The following is a 24,854-nucleotide window of genomic DNA, read 5'->3' as shown; positions in this document are numbered from 1 at the left end:
GGCAGATTAAGTAAGGTGGTACCCTTCTTTTTAAAAAATTTTTTAAAGATTTTATTTATTTATTTGCCAGAGAGCAAGAGCACGAGTAAGAGCAAGAGAGCGAGCGAGAGAGAGGGAGAGAGAGAGCACAAGCACGGGGATTAGCAGGCAGAGGGAGAAGCAGGCTCTCTGCAGAGCAGGGAGCCCAACGTGGGACTCAATCCCCAAGATCCAGGGATCATGACCCAAGCCGAAGGCAGACGCTTAACTGACTGAGCCACCCAGGCGTCCCTAGGCGGTACGCTTCTCAGTCACCAGGAGGGACACTGTGCCTGGCTGTCTCGTTACTGGTGCATTAATTTGGTCACTTAATGAAGGTGGGGTTCACTAGACTTACCCATTATAAACATACTTTTTCCCTCCTTGTAATGATCAAATAATCTGGCAATGATATTCTGAGACTGTAAATTTCTTGTTTCCCTGTCTTTCACCTAATGATTCCAGCATCTGCCCAGATGATTCCTTTGCTATGCTGGCTGCAAAAAACTGTCTACTATTGAAATGAAAAAATGATAAACATTTTAAGAAAGATAATCTTTTTTATATCTAGACCAATCACGAGAGCACCTTGTGTGAAGCCTACTTTCTCATACAGCCTACTATATTAAAAAAAAAAAATTCCCATTCTAAAAGTACACTACTGGGGCACCTGGGTGGTACAGTCCAGTAAGCGACCGACTCTCGATTTCAGCGCAGGTCACGATCTCGGGGTCCTGGGATCCAGCCCGAAAGGCTCTGCGCTCAGCAGGGAGTCTGCTTCAGGATTCTCTCTCTCCCTCTCCCTCTCATTTCTCTCTCTCAAATAAATAAATAAATAAATAAATAAATAAATAAATAAATAAATCTTTAAGAAAGAAAAAGTAACACTACAGATATTTGGGAATACAGAAAAGTAAAATGTAGAGAAAAAAATTAATAGTTCCAGTAGCCAAGAAAAACATCAGTTTACGGAACTTTCCCAGCTTGGTGATGGCAAAGCTATTCTCCCTGTGAAAGTCAGATAAGGATCCCATGGGCTTATTAAAAAATGTTCTAGTACAGTATAAAGAAATGAAGAAACATCATTTTGTCTTTCTCCATATTTGGGATAAATTATTCTTTCAGAGAATTTAACATACTTGAAAAGAATGTTATGACACATTTTTTCTCCTTCATAAGCTTTTGAGAAACATAATTTTTAATGGTTGCATACTATTTCAGTAAGTGTTTCTACCATAATTTTATCAACATTTCCCTCATATTGTGGGATATGTAATTGTTTCAGAATTTAATCTATTATAAATAACAGTTGGAAGAACAGCTTTGCACAAATGTTTTTATTTCGATATCTCACATTCTTTCCCTATTTATGAGTTCTTACTGAGCTAGCATGCGACTTTTCTGAGTATCTAAAATATCCCTACTTGGGACTCAAGGTGGTTTTCATTTTTCCTAAAAGATGGACTTATTTTCTCTGGACACCACCCATCTCATTTCTGACCTTAAAGAAGTGAGAGCACTGGAGGGTTTCCTCATCCTGGATGTGTGTAACCTCTCCCTCCATCATCATTGGTCTATACTGATCACTCCGCATGTGCAGAGACTCGCTCTTCTGCCTTCTGCTTGTCTGCCAGTCTGTATCCTATATGATGGGCAGAAAGGGAAGTACTGGTATTTTTCAAATATTAAGGACCGGTTATTGGGGAATATGTCTGACTACTGTCCCAGCATGATGAACCCAGAGGAGGTGTCACATGAACAATCTTTGGAGAAAGGTGCCTACAATGTGGCTATTTTAAAACACCAGAATTAATCCATTTGCTTCTAGAGAAGTTCTGACCAATAGAACTTTCTGAGATCTAATATCCTATATCTGTGTTGTCTAATATGGTAGCCACTAGCCACGTGTAGTTATTGGACACTTGACATTTGTATAGTATAACTGAGAAACTGCATTTTTAATTTAATTTTAATGAATTTAAAATTGACAGCCACCTGTGGCTAGTGGCCTCTGTATTGGAAAGCCCATGTCTGAAGAATAAATCCAGAAGGGTGTAGGCATCTAAACTTACATTCCCTTTATTTCTTCCTTTTCAGGGACATTCTAGTTTCGATGGACCTCCGGGAGAACCTGGAAATGTTGGTCCTCAGGTAAGTACAACCACTCGTGGGTCGTATTTCACCTGCTTTTGTGGAGGAGAGAGGTCGGCTGGGGTGGAAATGGGCTTGTTTCCTTCTCTAAGGTCTCTGCTTCCCTTCTACTTGTAGGGGTCAAGAGGAAGACGAGGTGTGCCAGGGCTGAAGGTCAGTGCTTTCTGAAAAATTTTGCTTCTCATTCCACAGATATGACTACTTTAAATAGTTCTCTCTGAGGTCAAGGGGAATTCTGGTTGGGCTGTCTGAGGTTGCCGGAGGATCACTGAGAAGTTTTCATCGAGACCTTTTCCATGAAGAAGAAAAAGTTAATATGGTTCTCTGCTTCTCCTCCAACCTGGTATAATATCTCATTTAGGTTGAAAGGAAGCTAATACCTCCAAATAATGATTTTTCCATTTGAAGAAGTGGGACTGCCTGTGGGTGCTCAAGGGGATCTCATAGTCCCTAAACGATGAAAAAAGATTGAGCTTTTACCTTTTATCCAAATGCGAAGGATGTGATTTGAGGGTAGGATAGGGGCTATCTCTGCGGGGGAACTGTATTTTACTAAGCAATTGCCTAGCACCGGTCATTGCCCTACACCTTTATTTCTAACACCTCAAGTAAAACTTTCTACAACCCCAGGAGTTATGAGCACCATTGGTTCCCTTTTACAGATAAGAGAGAAGATACAGATTTAGCAAAACTTGTCACAGGTCACATGGCTAATAATCAGTGGAGACAGGATTCAAATCCGAAGATTAGGATGCTCTCAGAAATTTTTTTAACAAAATAAATTTATTATGTAGATTTCTCTCTAACACAGTGTAGTCGTGCTCTGCTGGTATTTTTTTCTGGCATTCTCATGATTTAGAGATGGAAGAAAAGTCAGAGATCAGTTTATGTCAACTCGAAGCCCGTGTGTGTGTGTGTGTGTGTGTGTGTGTGTGTGTGTGTGTGTGTTGGGCAATGACTTCTGACCTCCTGGGTACAAAAGAAGATGGAACCTCTAGTCTTCAGAAAAAAGTTTATTTATTTAAGAGACAGAGAGTGAGAGAGAGAGAGAGAGCACAGAGGGAGAGGGAGAAGCAGACTCCCCACTGAGCAGAGAGCCTGATGTGAGACTCGATCCTAGGACCCTGAGATCATGACCTGAACTGAAGCCAGATGCTTAACCGACTGAGCCATCTAGGTGCCCTTAAATAGATTATTTCTTGTACTTTTAATTTGGTTTTAATACTTGTGAAATAAATAATGTCTTGAACTATCATTTTATCCCCACAATATTATACTGTTTTTATCCCCACAAGGCAGAAAGAAATAGGCTAAGTTTTGGAGAAATTAAGTGGCTCTAGGCAATGGAAGGAATTTCCTACTCTTGAATTATTTAATTCTTTTGTGATGCTACGTGTAGTTTATCTAAATATCCGTTCAGTTCACCGTGGGTTCTCTGCTCAGTTGGGTCATGGTCATTTTTGTTTCCCTATGTCACCCCATCTCCTGTGTTATTCTTTTTTAAATTTAATCTAAATCAGAGTGAAGCCTGTACATACATACATACATACATTGAAAGTCAAATTGCATTCATAAGCTTATCATGAAAAATATCTCCCTGTCCATTCTTTCCAGCTTTTCGGGAGCACTTACTTTCATCTCTGTGGGCTATTCCTTCTGGTATTATTGCTGGTTTTTTTTTTTTTTTAAGATTTTTTATTTATGTGACAGAGAGACAGCCAGGGAGAGAGGGAACACAGCAGGGGGAGAGGGAGAGGAAGAAGCAGGCTCCCAGCCGAGGAGCCCGATGTGGGACTCGATCCCGGAACCCCGGAATCACGCCCTGAGCTGAAGGCAGTCGCTTTAACGAGTGCGCTATCCAGGCACCCTATTGCTGGTTTTCTAAACAGCATGCTTACTTTGGTGTTCCTTGTTTTTCAGTTTGGGATGTTTTTCTCTCAATTCCTGACTATGGGGGATAAAGATTTTTCTTAACTTGTCCATTTCCTTCTCCGTACACTTGCCTCCAGCTCATCCTTGGAATACACTTAGTTTCTGCCCTGTGGTCAAGTCAGTTCATTGTTCATATGATGACTAGGCAAGTATTATTTGCAGCTATGTAACTTTTGTTTTCCTTGACACACCTTCCCTCCCTATTTGCTTTGTGTTCTATGTGCCTGTTACCAGTTAATTACAGTTAATTACAAAGTTCTTTGAGAAAACTGATCACCTCCCAATATATTCAAACATGTGGGGTTTATTTCTCTTGAATTTCTCCTTCCTGGGCCCTCTGTCCTCTTGCTCTAATTCAGACCCATTGCGGTCTGGGCCTCTGCACTGTTGTCTTTTTATCGGGACAAATTGTGGAACAGCAACCTCTCATTTTGGGAGCAGAGAAAAATGGGTGCAAACTGCTGCCTTTCATAGGAAGCCTCCCCATTTAGCACATTGGAATCTTGATGAATCCGTCACAGTTTGCTCTTTTTCCTATTCAAGCTTTGATTTTTTTTAAAATAAGAGATAAAATCATAACTATTTGCAGACTCGAAGGTAAAGTGGGCTTATCCAACATGTCAATAGTTTGCTAGTTAACCCAGTGTTGGAACCTGGGTCATAAGATTTTTTTATGGAAAATATTGTATTATGGCAAACAAATCAATGCAGAATTTATTTTGACAATAAAGGAAAACTTTAACTTGTTAATTATAATACAACTGAGAATATCATTCATTTTTTATGTATCCGTAAACCCACTAGCCTCCAGCAATTATTTTCACATTCGTGTGTTTCCTGTACAAGATAGATAATAAAGAGTTATTATAATGGGTATACTATTTTGTAGTCTGCTTTTCTGTTTCCAAATCTTCCTATTATCATTTTAATATATTACAGCATACTCTGTGGAAGAGCTCTGATTTGCTAAACAATTCTTACGTTGAGCATTTGGGTAATTTCTGTTATGTTGGATATCATGGTCAGTGATGGAAAGAAAAACTGTATTATAGGGTTTTTGTTTTGTTCCTGCTTTTGATTTGCTGAAAGGATTTCCTTAATATAAATGTACAGACATGGAGGTACAATAAAAGAGTCTGAACTTGGCTTCATAGAGCCAAATTGTTTTCAGAATGTTGCACAGGGAATGTCAGTAATGCGATGTGCAGACATTTCACAACCTATTTCAAAATTTCTAGCTACATGCCTTTTAAAACACAAACTGAAGGTTGCTGGAGGGGAGGTGGGTGGGGCGATGGGGTAACTGGATGATGGGCATTAAGGAGGGCACCTGATGTGATGAGCACTGGATGTTACATGCAACCGATGAATTTTTGAACTCTACGTCTGAAACCAATGACGTGCTATATGTTGGCTAATTGAATTTGAATTAAAAAATAAAAAAAATTTAGTCATGTTTATAAATCTAGAAATCAACTGTTAAAGAGCAGAATAATAGAGCGGTAATAGTCAAGAGAAGTGCTTCCCATTTACCTGAATAGTTTTAAAAACTGAGGAAGCACGAGGAATTGATCCATGTAGTGAATGAATTCTGAGTTCAAGATTTTTTCTCTTTGCAAATCTATGAATAAATAGTAACCTTCCCAATACAAGAACAACATGAAAAAGAAGGCAGAATAATTCACAAAATGGGTATTATGTCAACCTTAGAAAATGTATCTTCTCTGTAGAAAAGAAAGTATTAATTTGAGGGAGAATTTAAAACAGTTATTTAGAACAGAACATGTAGGGTTTTGTTCTGTTTTTAAGATTTTATTTATTTATTATTTGAGAGAGAGAGGGCACACGAGCAGGGTGAGGGGCAAGGGGAGAAACAGGCTCTCCACTGAGCAGGGAACCTGATGCTGGCTCTATCCCAGGACTGAGCCACCCAGGCACCCGAATATGTAGGATTTTAAAGCCAGTTTTCTGGGCGCCTGGGTGGCTCAGTCAGTTGAGCGTCTGCCTTTGGCTCAGGTCATGATCCCAGAGTCCCAAGATCCAGCCCCACATCAGGTCTCTGCTCAGTGGGGAGTCTGCTTCTCCCTCTTCTTCTGCCCTTCCCCCTGCTCCTTATCTCTCTCTCTCAAATAAATAAAATCTTTTTTTGAAAAAGCCAGTTTTGTGCCATTTCTTTATGTGCTTTATGTGCTTTGAATGTCCCAGAATGTCACGCTTGTTGCTGTATTCAACCTTCTGAGTTTCTTCTCGGTCCTTAACACCAGTGAGCATTTAGCCCCTGTCCCTTAAAAGGAATGGATGGGCTTTTAGGGACTTGTTATTAAGTTAAATGGGACCTTGGGTTGCTTAATCAAAGTATTTTTGCTTCTATCACCAGCTAAGATATTGGAAGGAGATGTGAAAAGACTGGGAAAGACAGTAAGAATTTGGTTTTCCAACATAAGTGGAACCCCCTCTCCCCATATCCTCTCCAATCCCAAGTGAACTGAGCACAGACAATCAAAGTTTTTTTTGTCTTTCTCTTGAGGCTTTCAAGTGCCATCTTGCAGGAAAGGTGACCTTCAGTAGGAACACTAATGGCGCCTGGTGAACTCACTAAGTTTTGCTTATTTTGACAGGGTGTGCGTGGAGAATCCGGTGAACAGGGTTACCAAGGAGAGCTTGGATACCAAGGCTCACAGGTTGTATCAGTCAACTTGTTTTTTTAGTGCTAAAGAGTATTTGTTTGAAATTATCACTTAGATTCTTGGATAGGGATTTAACGTATGTCAGAATGGCTCTTTTCTAGGGCCTTCCAAAGCAAATTGTATAGTCTCTCTCCTGGGCAGTTTATACTCTAATAGCTAATATTTACTGAATTTTTGTTATGTCTTAAATATGGCCCGAAGCACTTGTATTAACCCATTTAATCCTTCAATGGAGGGTTATTATCCCTATTTTACAGATAGAAATGGAATGGGGGATGGAGAAGTTAGGTAAATTGGCCAAACTCACACAATTAGTGAATGATAAAGATGGGATTCAAACTCAGGCAGGCTAGTTAAAAAATCTATGTTCTTAATTACTGCCTCTGAAAGCTGTGTATTCAAAGTACTCAAATTTGGCATGAGAAATCAGCAAAGTGTTTATTGAGTATCTGTTATACATAGGGCACTTTGCTAATAGGCATGGGATGTTCAGAACATTAAGGCAAGGAAGGGTCTTGCCCTCAAGTGGGGTGTTGCAAACTATTCAATGATAACTGGAAATTTGAACTTCCAACCAGTTCTTTTGGAATCTTCTAAGCATAACCCAAATCTGTCACTCTGTAAATCCTTCTGGAACATGTCCTACATCTTTCTTTTAAAGGCCAAATTATTTCCAAGTATCAAGTGGAAGAACTTTAAAACAACAACTCTTACTAACACATTGAATCATTCTCCATAACTTTAAAAATTCTATGCGCGTCAGGCCTTAATTTTGAAAGGTTTCTGTTGTTTTTTGACTTGACAAAGGTACGAAAGAATGAAATGGGTGATGAAAGTGTAATTAGAGATTGTATTTATTTTATGATAGAAAATAGTGTCTGAACATGGGAGGAAACAACCGAGAGATGGATTTTTGCCTTTCTTTTGATCACTGGCTTAATTCAAATTTGGACCCCCTGCCACTGTGGTGTTGTGGCTTTCTCTTTTATATTCACTTTATCATACCGCTGAGTGCAAGAGGAACGAGTTGTGTTGTGAACCATGAGCAAGATAATCAACAGAACCTCTCCTTAATTTCACCTCCCACTGGGATGTGGGCATGAGGCTCTATTTAAATAGGTGATTACAATAGCTCATGCAGGAGCATAGAAGCCACGATCCATGCTTCTAATAGGAAAGCATTTCTCAGAAAAGCTGGAGGAAAATTAGTGTTGGAATGAGTAAAGTGAAATAGACTGGGGAGAAAATGAGTGCCTCCCCAGCAATGTGCCCAGTGCGATTAGGCTCTCGTGCTAGAGAGAACAGGAAAATGTACTGTTGGTTCTTGATAAAATCAAAATGCACTCTCTGGTCCTCAGCCCTTGTATGTCTAAAGAAAAGGTTGAATTTTCAAGGGAGATCAGTATCCTAGCAGCTCCTCTCATTCGCCTTTTAGGATTTAAAGTTAGTTGGGCGTATTAAAATATAAAGCAGTGTTCTGAAGTTTTCGGGCTCATCAGGTCCAACAGCAGAGGTGGTTACAGACACGGGTGCTGACGGCTCACGTCCGGTGCTTCTGTGGCGCGAGCCTGGGGTGCTCGCGTGCAGATGCTGCTCAGCAGAGTGCGGTAAACACGATAGCGATGGGTCAGGGCACCCCGATTTGTGCTCCCATCAGGGACCAAGGTGACTTTGTGCTTGCATGGGGAATGAATAGCTCCATAAACACCGGTTGAACTTTAATTTCATCTTTGGACCAGGGACTGAGAGGAAGGCAAGGACCACCAGGAAATTCTGGACAAAGAGGCTTACCGGGTGTTGAGGTAGGTTTGAAAAATTAAAAGCTACAGCAGAGCCGTTCATTAACAACGGCCAGTTCAGACAGCTGAGTGTTCCGGACCGATAACATACGCTGTTTGCTCTGGGATTGGTGGGTATCAGGGGTTTCTAGAAATAGCTAATTTGATCCCTGGGTGTACCCCCTTCTACTCTAGGTGCATTGTGGGAATACAGTGATCAATAAGATGGGGTCGGAGCTCCAGGGGTGTTTAACACAAGCTCATAGTGACTTACCTATAGTGCGAGAAAAAATGCAACTCTTAAAGGGGTATAAACGACTAATTTATTGCTCATAAACATGAAAAGGAAGCATTGCCATCCCAATTTTATAGATGAGGAGACCGAGGCTCAAAGGGATTAAAAATGATTTGTCATCTGGGTAGGAAGTGGCCAAACTGGCTCCCAGCTTAGTTCCTTCTGGGGCCCCTTCTCCTCCTGACCCAGGATCCCCGTGGTTCCTAGAAGGTTCCTAGAAGGGTCAGACCTCATTGAGAGAGCTGATCAGGAGTGGCTTCCTAATGACGGGAGCATCTGACATAGCTTAACCCCGAGCAGCGTGATCTAAGTTAGGGATAAGCGTCTTGATCTGGAGATTCAAAATAGCAGCTCCAGGATGGCCTGTGTCCTAGTTCTGTTCTTACTCTCTCGATCAGGAAGAGTCTAGCCCCATAAACCGATTGTATGGTTTTCATTTTCATTTGATAATATTTTCTGTTTGGAGCGGGTGAAAGTCCAGGTGTTTGTCTTCCCGATCTCCTAATCAAATGGTGTTTTTCCCTCTAGTACCCAGATCATTGCTCCAGCGCTCAGTACTTGGTAGATGTGGCCTCTTGCACAGAATGCCTCCCTCCTCCTCCCCCACCCCACCCCCCAGCCCAGAGGTTAAATGTGCATAGGAAGCATTCTGTCTGTTGAAGGATACAATTAATTGTATAAAACATTGAAGGTGATTTGTGAGTATATTACCAGTTCCAGACCATTTCAATAATAACAAGAGAGTCAGATAGATAACTTTGTGGCCCTTGAGGTGATTTTAGTCCTGATCTTATTACAGGGGATTGCTGGGCCTCCCGGACCAATTGGTTCCAAAGGAAAAGCTGGACCAACAGGAATGAAGGTAAATGTCAGAGAACACATTTTTTTTTATTGCAACTCGGGTTTTCTTATGCAAATCTCTCCCTACGTGATCATTTCCAGCAGGAGTTTCTGATATAGTTGGTGGTGGTATTGACTGGCCATTACCTTATAGATGGACAGATGGATACAGAAAGGGAAGACATATAGACCGACGTATAGAAGGATGGATGGATAGATGGCCACCTATATCAGTAGGCAAAGACATATCAATAGAAAGATAAATATATGATTCACTGCAAATACAGTTTCTCACATTCACACCTATAAAAGCCAGAATAATATAAAATTCTGTTCCTGGTGCTTCATACCTGGTTTGCTAATTTTTAGTGCCAAAATCTCTACTATTTACTAGTTATTATCTGTATGTAACAAAATCTAGAGGAAGATACTTACTTTGGACTATATGGTGATGCCAATAAGACCTGAAAAGGATGACTGTGGAATCTCTAAGGAAGATGACGTAAGATTGCATGAACTCACAGGAGAAAATTAACTTTGTGTTTACCTTTTATTGCAAAAGGGGGATGTTGGTGATGTAGGAGCCACAGGCCCGCGGGGTCCACAAGGACTAAGAGGGCAACCTGTAAGTCCACTTTCTCTGTTTTGGACTCTTGATTCAATTGTTTGTTATTTGCTCTTGCTTCACACCAAATTCTAACATTCTTGATGAATATTTGGGACACAAATATGATTTGATCCCCAAAGCTGTTGTGAATTTAAAGAGTCAAAGATTCTCAAATTCTTCCTATAAATCAAGAATGTGCAGACGTCTCGGGATGTACTTTGCCTTCTCCCACGCTGCCGCAGAGGGACGTGCCAGTGAGCCTTTTCTGTTTGACAAAGCTGTTTTATAGCATGTGAGACTTTTTGGAACACAGACTTGTTCTATGAAACATTTTTTCCAGGGAAACAAATAAGACAGGCGATCAGAATCACAAACTTTTAAGTGCATGGGCTCAATTACCCAGAGCATAGAAATAACCTTTGGAGGCCAAGCATTGTCAGAGGTTTACTTCAATAGATAATACTACCAGAGACAGGGCTACACAGTTATACCTTCCTTAGTCATCCCTCTAAACATGAGAGCAAGTTAGTTATTTTATGACTATTTTCAATTCACCTTTTTATTGGAATGAGCTTTATGATATGGAAAACCGTTGTCTGTCCTGCACCTCCTATTTATTTCTGAGAATTCTTTCATCCACAGTGGGCAAGACCTGCTGTTGTTTTGCACTCAGCACTGAAATTGCATTTGTTAGCCAGGGGAGGAGAAAAAAGTAGGCTGAAAAGCTTAAACTTACACGTGGAAGGGAAAGAACAGAACAGGATTGTTGTCAAGTAGTGTTCTCCCTCCACACTCCAGCCAGATGATGAAGTTAACACTGTTCAACTTTGGGAAAACACCCTGATTTGAAATAATGCAAAGATTATTCCTACTGATCTCTCCCTGGGGCAGACCAAACTGGGGAGCAATGCCTTTCTGGAAGGTGTCATTTCAGGAACGTCAGAGGCAGATTTCTCCAAAATAGACAGTTTGGGTCTCTGGGGTTGTAGATGCCTGAGGCTCTGTGTGCCCGTCAGTGGAGAGAGGATGAAATGACAGGAAATGAACCCCATGTGCATCCTTTTTGTCTTCTAATAATTCATCTTTGGCAATCTTCTTTATCTTATTCTTTTTTATTTTCTAACATTTCAAACTTTCCTCCTTAGGCCATAAAAATGATCTTTGTGGCTTAAAATTTAAAATTATCCTTTTTAGTTGACTACTTGGTTTAGGTGCAGTTTTTGTCCATTCAGCAAAAGACACCTAAAAGGTTCTGAATTCAGTCCTTAATATAGGAAGCACACTGTGTATATGTACAGATGCTAAGATCCCAGTAGCATCACCAACATATTCATAACGGTTAGCGTCACCATCACCTCCACCTTGACCATCACTGCCTCCACTATCACTTCCACCACCACCGCTGCCACCACCATCACCTCAACCACCATCATTTCCACCACCATCTCCACCACTGCTATTACCACCCCTGCCATCACCGCCTCCACTACCACCTCCACCATCATCATCTCCACCACCATCACCTCTACTGTTGCTACCACGACCTCCACCACCACCACTATTACCACCACCATCGCCGCCATCACCATCACCTCCACCTCCACCACGATTACTGCACCTTTGCCAATAGTATCACTACTACACCATCAGCAGCAGAATAATGACCACTTTCTCAATTACTTTCTCTGAGCTGGCATCATGTGAAGTGCTTTCCATGCATAATCTCACTCAATCTTCCCAGCCACCATGCTATGTACACAGCGTTTTACCCCATTTAATGGATGAGGAAGCTGAAACTTAAGTTGAGTAATTTGCCTAAGGCCCCTCATACAACCAATTGGGAAATGGAATGAAAATTCAGGTCTGTCTGGGTTTACATCCTATGTACTGATTTACTTAACTACATTGCCCCTATTCCGATCTTTCCCCCTAAAGTCTGTCTTTATCTCTAGAGATTTATGAAGTTCTAGAGCTTCTGCCATTGTTACTTTATCCTGCAGGAAAAACCCAAGGGGGATTTTGTATGGTGATTTGTCTTCCTACAACTGTGGTATCATCTTGCCAGAGTACAGAATCTTGCTGAAGAACAAGTTAAAAACAAACAAAAAGTAGTTATACCATGGTTTTTAAAAAAATTTTAAACCCTTATCCTCTTCTTACCTATAAAGGTAGCTTAGTGTTTATCCTATAAGATAGAATAAGGCTTAACCAAGCCCCTCTGCTTTCACCACTTCCTTGCACTGCCAATGAATCCAAGGATTCAGATGATATAATCAACCAAGTACTGATATGGATAATTCTATCATTCATCTTGTGTCATTTTCTTAGGGCCTTTTAGGTACAGATGGATATGGACTTCCAGGAAGAAAAGGAAGAAAGGTGAGGCTTGCCCTTCAGAGTATTTTGAAGTAAGGACTATAGTTTTAATTTTATTTTACTAGAATAAGACTTACTATCCAAGTGGTATGCCAGAAATGGTTTCTGAATGCTGTTTATAACATGTTGTAGCTGCCAGAATCCCCTCCTTAAAAAACAAGAGCTGCCTTATTTAAAAATCAAACTCCTTTCCTCATCTTCCACCCGTGCCAGATAGTCCCATCCCAGCCAGGAACTTCCCCAACCCCTTGCCTTTGCAAATACTCTTGCCTCTATTTGGGATGTCCTTACCCATCACCCTCCTTTGGACAGTTTTTACTCATTTCCTCCGACCAACTCAAATATCAGCTTCTCCTTGTGGAAGCCTTCCTGGACTTCCATGAACAGATTTGGTTGTCCTGTACTCTGTGCTCCTAACGTGTGTTGGTCATATTGCTATAGTAGCCCCTTTCCGTTGTGGTTCTATTAGAATTTATCCCTACATACTTGTCTCCCTTCCAGTCTGTGAACTTGACAGTAGAGTGCCCCTTATTGGTATTGCTGGAATGAGTCTGGCACAGGGTATTCAACAGGTGTGTTTGAATATTTCTACTCCCATAAGAAGATGGTATTTTAGCATGTTGTAGTTAATAGGTTACTGACAGAAGTTTTGAAGAATGGAAGTCACTTGAAGCTTTTGAACACATCAAATGTCAATAGCTACAGTTATTCTGAGTGCTTCAGTCTGCAAGTTACCATTTATTGCTTCACAACATAAGAAATCACTAGGACGTTTAGTGATGCCCAGCTACTTAACTCTGGGCTGGCTTCTCTGTGATTCTCTTATTTCCCTTGATGGCACTGCTGCCATTTTATCACCCAGGAAAACACTTGGAGTATAATTAATGGGCATAAATTCCGAAGCATAGTAAGCTCTTGGTAGATATCTGTGCACTGATGAACAAGGGGACCTCAGTGATCATCTAGTTCAGCCCTTCTGGTTTACAGATGAGAGCACTGAGATGCAGAGAAGTTATGTAATGTGCCGATGGTTACACAGCTGGTCGCACGTGATGGTCACACATGGTTAGAGACAGATCTGAGTGCAGAAGCTAGCCCACGGGAGCCCCATCCTGGCAAATGAAGACTTTCTTCTTTGGTGGGGAGTTTGCATAGGAGGGGAATTCCAGGTAGAATTCAAATGTCCATGTTTTAAGCCACATACCAGCCCTGCATTAAATCCAAGGGCAGCCTATGCTTACTGTGGTGTGACTGACACTGTGGAACACATGGAGTCAGTCCATGTTTCATGGGTTTTTCCTGGCAAGGCTTAATGGCCTCACCTTAAACAGCCCTTATTGCTGCTTGGCTGGCTGGCTACCTTCCCCTCGCCTGTTCACTCTCTTGTCTGAGTCAGCTGTTTCATACCTTCTCCCCTTCCCTCAAACTTCCAAGACCTGCTTTCCCTTCCACATTTCAGCAGACAATTGTGCCTCTTGTTTTATTAATTAAATAGAAATGAGCAGAGAACCTCTACGTACTTCCAACACTACATAGGCCAACCAACTTGCCTCTGTACCCTGCCTTCCTCCCACTGCTGTGGATGAGTCCATGCCCTCATCTAAGACCGATAGTGTCTCTCATGGGCTGGATTCCATTCCCTTTTTGCTTCATTAAAGTCCTGGCTCTTTTCTTCATTGTCAAATTTTCAGGTCATTCTTGTCAGTATACAAAGAGGGGGGAATATAGCCCATCTGAAAACCAAACAAACAATAAAAAACCCTCACTTAACTACATAGTCCCATTGTTCCCTTTCCCTCTGGCAAAATTCTTTGATGGATTAGATCTGTATCTGTGGTGATTTTACCCTCCAGAGGCTTACCCTCCAACTGAGGGAGGGGGTGCATATGGCACCTAGTGAATAGAGACCAGAGATTCTTTTTTTCATCCTTTATTTTATTTTATTTTTTAAAAGATTTTATTTATTTATTCGACAGAGACAGAGACAGCCAGCAAGAGAGGGAACACAAGCAGGGGGAGTGGGAGAGGAAGAAGCAGGCTCATAGCGGAGGAGCCTGATGTGGGGCTCGATCCCACAACGCCGGGAATCACGCCCTGAGCCAAAGGCAGACGCTTAACCGCCGTGCCACCCAGGCGCCCCTCTTTTTTTCATCCTTTAATACACAGGACAGCCCCTTACAACAAAGAAGAATCGTCAGGTCCAAAATATTAGTAGTGCCGAGGTTGAGAAACTGCTTTCTTTCCTCTGGTTCTCTCTTAACTGATGACAATTGTACCTTTGGCCCCTGGCCCTGCCCACTCAATGGTATCTGCTTTAGTCAAGGTAAAACCCATGGTGCTAAATCCAGCGGTCAGTTCTCTGCCGGTATCATACAGTCCAAGTCTCAGCAGCATTTGACAAAGGTAATCATGGGCCTGTTCTTGAAACCTTTCCTCTCTCATCTTCCAGGACACCCCACTTCCCTGGTTTTTGCTGGCTCCTTGTTCTCAGTTTCTTTTCAATGTTCTTGACCTCTATATATTAGAAGACTCAGACTTCTATCCTTATACTTCTCTTATTCCCCTCTTTACTTACTTCTCAGATGACCTTATCCAGTTCCGTGACATCAGGTATCATCTGTCCTGTGATCTCCGGTGAACTTCTTCAGCTTGGGCCAATCTCTTAAACTCTAAACATGTTTCCACCTTAAAATTGGTGTGTCACAAAACAACCTTCCTCTCCTCTTCCTCCTCCCCCTCCTCCTCCTTCTTTTCCTCCTCTACCCCCTTCTCTTTCTCCTTCTTCTCCTTCTCCTCTTTCCCTCCTCCTTCCTTTCTTCTTCTTCTTTTGTTTGTTAACCTTTGATTATGGAAAAATTCAACATATTTACAAGTGGAGAGACTAATATAATGAAACCTCTCCCTGTGTACCCATCACCTAGTTCAAACAATGAAAAACCCTTGGCCAATTTTATATTATTTTATATGTACTCCACCACACATGTATCCTTCTCCCAATTATTTTGAAGCAAATCCCAGATATCATATATTCCATGAATAGGTATTTCAAGTTGCATCTCTAAAAGATTCTTTGTAAGTATAACCACAATATCATTATCGACCTAAGAATTAATAACAATCCTTAAATATCATCAAATATCTGGTCAGTCAAAACTGATTTGCCGACAACCTGCCCCTCGTCTAGCCTTCCCCCATCTCAGGGAGTGGAGCCTCCCATCTGCCAGTTGCTCAAGGCAGAAACTTACTCCATCTTTATTAAATGTCTGTCTCTCACCTCCTGTATTTACCCCATCAACAAATACTGTGAGTCTATATTCCAAATACATCTGGCGTTTCATCGCTTCTCACCCCCCACTACTGCCACCCTCTGGGCCAAGCCACCTAACTGGCATCCTTGCTTCCACGTTAGACTCATCTAGTTAGTCCTCTGAGCAGCAGCCAGAGCCCTATTTTATTTTATTTTATTTTATTTTATTTTATTTTATTTTTAAAATTTTTTTAAAAGATTTTATTTTCAAGTAATCTCTACACCCAACATGGGGCTCGAACTTGCAACCCTGAGAACAAGAGTCATGTGCTCTACTGACCGAGCCAGTCAGGCACCCCCAGACCCATTTTTAAATGAATAATCAGATCATGTCATTCCTTTAGTCAAGGCCCAGCTTCAGCTCCTGATGTCATTCAGAATTAACCCCACTGTTAACATGGCCTACAAGACTCTATACAATCTGGCCCCTCTCTGAACTCCCTGACATCATCTCCTCCTCCTCTCCTCCTGCCATTCTGCTCTAGGGTTCCTCAAACACAGCACACATTCATATTCTTGCCTCAGGGTTCTTCACACACTCATCCTTCTGCTTGAAATGCTCTCTCCCAGAGACCTGTTTGGCTGGCTTCCTCAAGTTATGCTGGTCTTTGCCCAAATGCTGCCATTACCAAAAGGCTTTGTCCGACCACCTTATATAAAATAGTTACCCTCTTCCCAAACCTATCCATGTCATTCTTTATCCCTTAATCCCCTTTCCAGAGTAGCATTTATCTCTCCCTGATATACATTTCTTCTTTGCTAGCAGGTAAGTTCCATGATAGCAGGGTCTTTGTTCTGTTCACTGCTCAATTCCCAGTGCCTAGAAAAGTGCCTGGCATGTAGTAGGTGCTAACTAAATATTTGTTGAATGAACAGTTGCTTTGTAGTGTGCCTTTGATCTGACAATGAGCACCTGCTTCCCAGCAGTCAATTTGGTACCCCTTCCTTTGGTTTCCATTGGATCAGACCTCTGGTTATTTAGACCTCTAGATAAAAACGCTTACGAAGGAAGTTCCATTACACAATATGTAATACATAGTCCCATTGTTCCCTTTCTCTCTGGCAAAGAAGGAAGGGGAAGAATTGGTAAAAATAATTTGCAAGTTGTTGCACATGACTTATAGAAATAAAATATGGCCACTTGGGAGTAGCTCAAGATAACAACTGTTGCTATAGTTGTTTTTCCTGGCACCTGTTTTGAGTCTGTTTTCTCAAAATGATAGTTCCTTCTTTTTCCCTGAGGAATATCAAAGAAAGATTGAATCACATGATATTAAACAAAACCTTATCTCATTTCTGACTCTAGGGTGAACCTGGATTTCCTGGCTCTCCTGGTGCACAAGTAAGAAGATATCTTTCTGGGTCTGGCAACTGGTGTGCAGCACATGACATTTGTTTGTAGTTATTTTTCTTAAAACTCAAGGATTTCCTTTTGATTCTATTAAGGGAGAAGATGGTGACCGGGGCCACCGAGGAGAGAAGGGGGCAAAGGGAATCAGAGGGCAGAGGGTAAGAATCAAAGCGATTTCCCAAGCTCTCTAGAGGCACACATCATGGCAACACTCACAGGAGCGTTTCTATTGGGTTAAGGGACTTCTCAGCAGGAAGCCCTTGTCCTTCTCATTCAGTAAACATTCCACACTTTTCTCAGGCCACCCCCCCGCCCCCCCACTTAATACCACTCCCATTGATCTCGTGCATGCAAATGCAGCTCATCAAAGTGTAATAACAGAAAATCCAAGTTGGAGTTTCAGTTACACAGCATCAATATCTATGGTAAGTCTAGATATCATTTGGAAGGTTATTTTAGCTGCAGAGCAAACATTGCTACTTCTATAAGATTCTTCCAAGCCTTAACTTTCTTTTAGCTAATTTAGGACTGGACTCTCAGATTGTGGCTGCCATCCTGGTGGACTTTGAGCCGTGCTTTCACTGTGTTTTGTGGAGTCCACCATTAAAAATCCATTCCCTCAGGTTCCGAAGATTTAGTCTCGAAAAGCTGCAATCACTGGCAGCTCTTTTCAGAAAGAGCCTGTGGATATCTAAAATCTTGATAGTTTTTAGCTGATAGACGTTAGAGAGCAAGGCCTTCTGGGAAAAAGACATGGACTAGTGTCCAGTGCAGAAAAGAGGTAAGAGAATATTTATTATCTAGGCACTCAATAGTTGGTATTTTCATACATTGGCAAGGACATAAAGAAAAAAATTGATCTGTGCCTAGCTTGGTTTGCTGCTGGCTAATATTGCCCTGCTGAGCTAAACGTTATGTCTCTGGTTTCAAATAAAAAAAGACAAAGCATCAGTTACATGCAGATAATGCTGTGTTGGTTCAAATACCTGTAAGACGAGCAGTGAGCCATGGTCAGCATAGACTTTTATTCAGCCTCTAAGGACCAGAAGCTGGTGAGAGAAATTTTCCTTTCTCAGGCCCCAATGTATATTTCCTATATTCTTTTAATTATCTGACCTGGAGTCTAAACCGAGTATTGAGTAATCCTTTAAGGCCGGGTTTGGAAGTGTGTGTCTGTGGCTGGGATTAGGTCTGTAGGGGGCAATGTAGATGGCTCCCAAAGGAGACTGCCTCCCTTTCCACCCTTGGTGTCTCACTCCATTGATACCGTTCATAAACTAACTGGGCCATAGCAGACTCATTGGATCTTAGAAATAATGACAACTTAGTATTTCAAAGTGGGTCTGATGGTTTTAATCGAGTTGTATTCAAGAGGAGAAGCTTATTCCTTTGCTTTGGCTATTTTTAGGGTAATGCTGGCTTTCCTGGACTTACTGGAACTCCAGGTGACCAAGGCCCTCCAGGACCAGTGGTAACATGGACTCTTCTCTCTTTTATTTTCAAACTTTGTGTACAAGTGAAGAAGAATTTGCTAAGAGCCATCTGAATGAAGAAATGAACATTTGGGAGGCACTAGAGGATGTGTATAGGAAATGGGCCAAATTTGCTCTTGAGGGCATGGGCTTCAAGTCCTTACATAGTGTATTTATTTAATATATATTGTTGACTTGAATATGGGGAAGATATTAGAGTGGCCTGAGATTTATAAACCTGTCTAAATACATAATACATAAGACTCACTGGAGAATGAGTTTATCAATATAAACAAGGTAAGCAACAACATTTATGCAAACACTAGAAGGAAATCCTAACAAAATGTGACATTTATATAATCTGAACTAAACTGACAATGTTGCAAGTCCACAAATATGTTTAAAATTCCCTGGGAGGTCATATGGTATGGAAGGAAAGACTTTGGGGCTATTGTCATTTTGTACCACCCCTCGTCCTATGAGGCCAGGCTGCTGTTTCATGACATGGTACAGTGAGTGAGCCAGGGGCTGAACCTGGTGGTTTCACTGCATTTAGGGTTTACTGTAGAGGAGCAACAAGGTCATAGAATCAAAAATCTTAGAAGTAGAAGGATGCACATGCCCGTTTTACAGATGAGAAAACAAAGGCTGAGAAGATTATAGTGACCTGCGTGAGGTGACAAATCACTGCCTTGAAGAATCTAAAAACAAAGCTCTCTGGACTCCCAGAGGTGCTCAGTCAGGCCCATCTGTTCTGAAGGGTTCTAGGGATGACTTGTTTAAGACTAGAGCAGAGATAGGATGGTGGTGGGTAGCCTGAGGAGGGGGGAGGCAATGGCTGGGGTCTACTTGAGAACTGTCTATGAATGGTCCTGAGATCTTGAAAGTACTTTTCCTGACTTGGATCCTAAACTGTGGCTTGCTCTCAAGATGACCTGATCTTCTAAGGGTCTTTATGTACCATATTCCTGGACATCCTGGCCTCTGAGATCTGTGACATATCTCCGAGCCACTCCGACTTTCTTCCTTAAGGGATCAGCCAGAATTCCAGGGCCAGGAGTGAAGGGGAGAAGGTGGTTTATGTACTATGATAACTTTCTGAGAATGTTTTGCCAACTCTGGAGAATAATGTATTGGACCTCAGAATCTTACATTGTAAACTCATTTCTATTCTTCCCAGGGCATCAAGGGCCCCAAAGGTTTGGCAGATATGACGGTAGGTGAACATTTTAATTCTAAACCTTATTCTTTTCAGCACATGAGGCTTTCCACTTCCACAAAATAGAAATCCATAAAGATTCTTTTGTTTCTCCTCTTACAAATTCTTTCAGTTCTTTAAATTTATAGACTTTCCTCTGAAATGTTATAATCACATCAGTGAAAAGAGTAGAATAATATTTTAAATCATGGAGGCAACCTGGATATTTTTGAGTACTACTACTGGTTGACATGGAGGGAAAGACTTTGAGGCCATGACTCCTACACAATATGCCTTTTTGTAAAGTTCAGAAGTTGTTTATAAAGTAGTTATAAGCCAACATATGGTAGAGTACATATTCATGTCTCATGACACACCTGAAAACAATCTCAAAAGTTATGATGGTTTTTCATCTCACAAGCACAAAAATACTACTGGGCAGGGGAAGGAAGTGGGGGCCAGTGAGAACCAAGAAGTAATGGGGTCAAGGGATAGACAGAACAGAGAGGAAGAGATCAAAGGAACAAAGAATTCTAAGGGATGTGTGAGGGGTCTGTGTCTTGGCAGTTGTTCTAAAGAAACGTTCCAGGAATTGCTGACTCAGAGATCCAGGAATTGAAGACATTTCTTTGCCTGTTATGCCAAGACTTCTGGATTGAAACATCCTCAAAATCAAATTTGATTCCATTGCTTTGTGAGGCAGATAAAAAAATAAAAAATATTTTCCCTTATTAACCTGTCTCTAATAATATGAGCACTCTGTGGTATATAAAATATATTTTAAGTGTTTTTAAATATCCATTGTATCTAGAAATATAACTTCTGGATCATTTCATCTGCTGTAACAATTTTTTGTGTTTTCTATTGTAGCTTAAAAAGCTTCAGAAAGAAACTGATAATACCCAGATGACATTTCTAAGTCATTAGCGTGAGATGGAATATGCTTCAAATTAAATACTTTTTCCTTTTCCCTCTTTCTCCATCTTTCTAACAGCCTTGTGAAATCATTGCTGTCATACAAGAAAACTGCCGTAAGTTGTTTGGGAAAGGCTCTAATGGGGGCCAGTGGTGTGAAGTGGGGATTGGTCATGGTCATGGACTGGGGACATAAATCACCTGTGCATTTGACTGAGGTTTGGGAGGTGCCATTGTCTATCATGAAAGGCTCTTTTTTTTTTTTAAAGATTTTATTTATTCATTTGAGAGAGAGAGAGCACAAGCAGGGGGAGGGGCAGAGAGAGAGGGAGAAGCAGACTCCCCACTGAGGAGGGAGTCCGATGCGGGGCTCAATTCCAGGACCCTGAGATCATAACCTGGGCCGAAGGCAGAGGCTTAACTGACCGATCCACCCAGGTGCCCCATCATGAAAGGCTCTTAGAAATTAATATATTTAGCTCAGTCTCCCTTTGGTTAAGTAATCTTCACGAGTGTGGTCTCAGAAAGTGGCTGACAGCCATGCTGTCTCAACGGCGAAGAGAAATCCTACCATAATATGGCACGTCATGAAGGGCAACGCCAATTGCATACCTGCATGTATGCATCTTGGTCCTTCTTATCCCAAAACAAATAAAGAAAAGCTTTTTATTTGTATCCCATCCATTTAAACAAGAGGGATCACCAGGGAGCCTTCAGTAAGAAATGTGTCCTTTTTTATTTGCATTTATGTTTTTAAAATGGAATTACAGGGGCTCCTGGGTGGCACAGCGGTTAAGCGTCTGCCTTCGGCTCAGGGCGTGATCCCGGCATTGTGGGATCGAGCCCCACATCAGGCTCCTCCGCTATGAGCCTGCTTCTTCTTCTCCCACTCCCCCTGCTTGTGTTCCCTCTCTCGCTGGCTGTCTCTATCTCTGTTGAGTAAATAAATAAAATCTTTAAAAAAAAATAAAATGGAATTACAAATCATGAGATCTTAATATTTCATCCCATCCCCAGATTGGAATTTACTTAGTGTCTTCAGTGTATTCCTGGATATTTGCATCCTGTAATATGTACATTTCTCCACTTGCTAGCAATAGGGGGGGAACAATGATTTGGCAGAGTGTTTAATTTGGGTGCTTGGGTTTTCTCCACAAACACCCAGCTCTGCTTATTCAAACACCATGTTCTGCCCATTCCCATTCAGTTGCTTTCTAGGAGATTCTGGAGTCCTTTTTCCTAGAAGTCACAAAAAAATAATACCATAGTTTTGACCACAAAGGGAGAATGTCATAGTTGACCATGTCAAAAGTTAAAACCCCTTTATATTGAAGAGCACTGTGAAGTTGAAAGCAAGCAGGAAAATGGGGAAAAATATATACAATATAAGCAATGGACCCAAGCAAAGGACCTAATTTTGTTAAATCTGTCACGTCAAAATGTATACAATTGCTCCTACTCAATCATTTTTATCTGCAAGCACAGATATTTCATATTTGTTGAGCCTAATGTAAAAAACTCTTAGACTGAAAATGGGCAAAAGACATGAATGGAGGCTTCAGGGAAGAAAACATACAAATGACCAATAAACCTCTAAAAACGTTTGACCTCACAGGAAGTCAAAGAATACAAATGAAAATGAGATACTCTTTTCATCTCTCAAATTGGAAATATTTTGAAGATGAGAAAAAATTCTCTACCTCAATTTGGGAAATGTATTTGGGAGTGTCAGTTGGTAGCTTTCTGAAGAGCAGTTGGGTATCACAAGCATATGAGGAGCCATCATTATAGAGCTTTAGAGAGGACGAGAGTTGGATAGAGAGGCACAGATACACGTACGAGCGTGCACACCCCAAAGGGATGTTGCTGGGGGTATCATGAGACCTCTATAGTACACTAGGCAATACTGCTCTAACTTTAATGATGAAAAGAACACATGGTCATCATATACTAAGTGAAAAAAGATTCAGAACAGGACATACACGAAGGTCCAAGTTTTATAAAATAAAACAACAAATTAAATATATACATACACATACATAGACATTATGAATTAAGGATAATTTTAATTTTTTATTATTTTCCATAAAAATGTATTACATGTGCACACACACTTATACATAATATATAGTATGTGATATATATCGCATATTATATACAGTGTTAGATATGTGTGTATATGTGTAGGTGTATGTGGGGGTGTATAGATTCAGAATAGCTCAGTGTGTTAGTTAGGTTTAAGCACAGTACAGCGTGACCTCAGGGCTCAATAGCAACGACACAAAGGTATTTCTCAGATCAAAGCCAGGAAGTGGCCCGTCTGGGGTTGATATGGAGCTCCCCAGTATTCAGGGACACGGGCTCTTTATACTTTTTTGCTCTGCATTGCAGGGAAGGTGTTCTGTTTCCTGAATTACCTCAAGGTCCAAGATGTTGATCAAGCTTCAGCGAGAAGGAAAAGAAAGGGAAAGGGGAAGGATATCTTTTCGAAGTTGTTTCTCCCATTTCTCTTATGCAGAACGTGGTAGGATAGCTCCCCCACTGGGAATGGAGTCTTTTTTCCAGGCAGCCATATGCCCAGAGACTGAGGATCTGCTACTATAGGAAAAGGGGAAAATGGATATCGGGGAGCAAATCGAGGTCTTTGCCAAACTGAGGCAGGAGTCAGAGAAGGTCACTGCTTGAATTACTCAGAGGAGAAGGTTTTTCATATTGAAGCACTGGCCTAGAAAGTGTACCACTGTCTATATAAACTAACAAAGTCTTGTTTTTTTCTCCAAAACAATTTCCCTTCCAGCTTGTTCAACAGGTAAGTAATATATCTTATTATTCACTCAAACATCACCTGTTCAGAGGCATTACAGGAAATCTTAACATCTGTGTGTCCATTGTGTTAAGGTGTTTCCAAATGCCCAGCAGTCCCTAGCGAAGTGGTCTTTGCCTTGGACATGTCAAATGACGTCTCCCAGTCGGATTTCGAGAGGATGAGAAACATTCTATTATCTCTGTTGAAGAGGATGGACATAAGTGAGAGTAACTGCCCAACGGGTGCCAGAGTGGCCGTCGTTTCGTACAACGCCAAAACAGACTACCTGATTCGCTTCTCAGACCACAAGTGGAAGCCCGCGCTCCTGCAGGCGGTCAGGACAATCCCGCTGCAAGGGTCGTCAGGCAGCAGGAACCTCGGGGAGGCCATGAGGTTTGTGGCAAGACATGTATTCAAACGTGTGCGCTCCGGCCTGCTCGTGAGGAAAGTGGCTGTGTTCTTCCAGGCGGGCCGGGCTGGCGATCCGGATGCCTTCAGCACTGCCACTCTGGAGCTCAGCGCGCTGGACATCACCTCTGCGATCGTCACCTTCACAGAGGATCACAACCTCCCGAACGCCCTGCTGGTAAGCGGGGGAGCCGCTGGGGGGTGGGGGCTTAGCACCTGCTTCTTACCCGCCCCCCATCAAGGACCGCATTGATGTGTGTGCACGGCGGGGGAGGGGGGGTGCGGGGAGGGAGGGGCGGTGCTTATTATGGACTCTGCTACCAGTGTAACTGCTAGTACCAACTGGCCGCTCTTTAGGGCTTATTCTGTGCTATGTGCCTCACGAGCATTAACTTATTTAATATCCCAAGACTCTACGGGGTGGGTATTACTGTACACCTCCATTTCAGACATAAGAAAACTGAGGCTTAAAGAGGTAAGTACACCATCAAAAGTCAAGTATCTAGTTAGTAGCAGATTGATATTATCTGCCTTCAGAGCCTATGCTTAACCGCTATGCTAAATAGTAACATGAGGGTCTGCAGAATGTAACTCCCTGTCCTTTCCTTTCCTTTCCTTTCCTTTCCTTTCCTTTCCTTTCCTTTCCTTTCCTTTCCTTTCCTTTCCTTTCCTTTCCTTTCCTTTCCTTTCCTTTCCTTTCCTTTCCTTTCCTT

The 24,854-nt window shown here is 41.6% G+C and overlaps 1 protein-coding gene across 1 annotated transcript in view; it reads left to right on the top strand.

Annotated features, from left to right (window-relative positions):
• Window positions 1-24,854, top strand: part of LOC105241345 (collagen alpha-4(VI) chain) — a 106,238-nt gene that overhangs the window by 63,381 nt on the left and 18,003 nt on the right. The window contains exons 20-33 of the mRNA XM_034662019.1: window positions 2,116-2,169; window positions 2,287-2,322; window positions 6,720-6,782; window positions 8,528-8,590; window positions 9,661-9,723; window positions 10,264-10,326; window positions 12,637-12,687; window positions 17,298-17,333; window positions 17,438-17,500; window positions 18,751-18,813; window positions 19,995-20,030; window positions 21,007-21,043; window positions 23,725-23,736; window positions 23,826-24,319. Of these exons, the coding sequence (XP_034517910.1) occupies window positions 2,116-2,169; window positions 2,287-2,322; window positions 6,720-6,782; window positions 8,528-8,590; window positions 9,661-9,723; window positions 10,264-10,326; window positions 12,637-12,687; window positions 17,298-17,333; window positions 17,438-17,500; window positions 18,751-18,813; window positions 19,995-20,030; window positions 21,007-21,043; window positions 23,725-23,736; window positions 23,826-24,319 (1,134 nt within the window). The remainder of the gene's footprint in view (window positions 1-2,115; window positions 2,170-2,286; window positions 2,323-6,719; window positions 6,783-8,527; window positions 8,591-9,660; window positions 9,724-10,263; window positions 10,327-12,636; window positions 12,688-17,297; window positions 17,334-17,437; window positions 17,501-18,750; window positions 18,814-19,994; window positions 20,031-21,006; window positions 21,044-23,724; window positions 23,737-23,825; window positions 24,320-24,854) is intronic.

This window comes from Ailuropoda melanoleuca, chromosome 6, assembly GCF_002007445.2.
Source record: "Ailuropoda melanoleuca isolate Jingjing chromosome 6, ASM200744v2, whole genome shotgun sequence".
Lineage (NCBI taxonomy): Eukaryota > Metazoa > Chordata > Mammalia > Carnivora > Ursidae > Ailuropoda > Ailuropoda melanoleuca.
The sequence above is the reverse complement of the archived record's forward strand: the minus strand, read 5'-3'. Positions and strand labels throughout refer to the sequence as shown.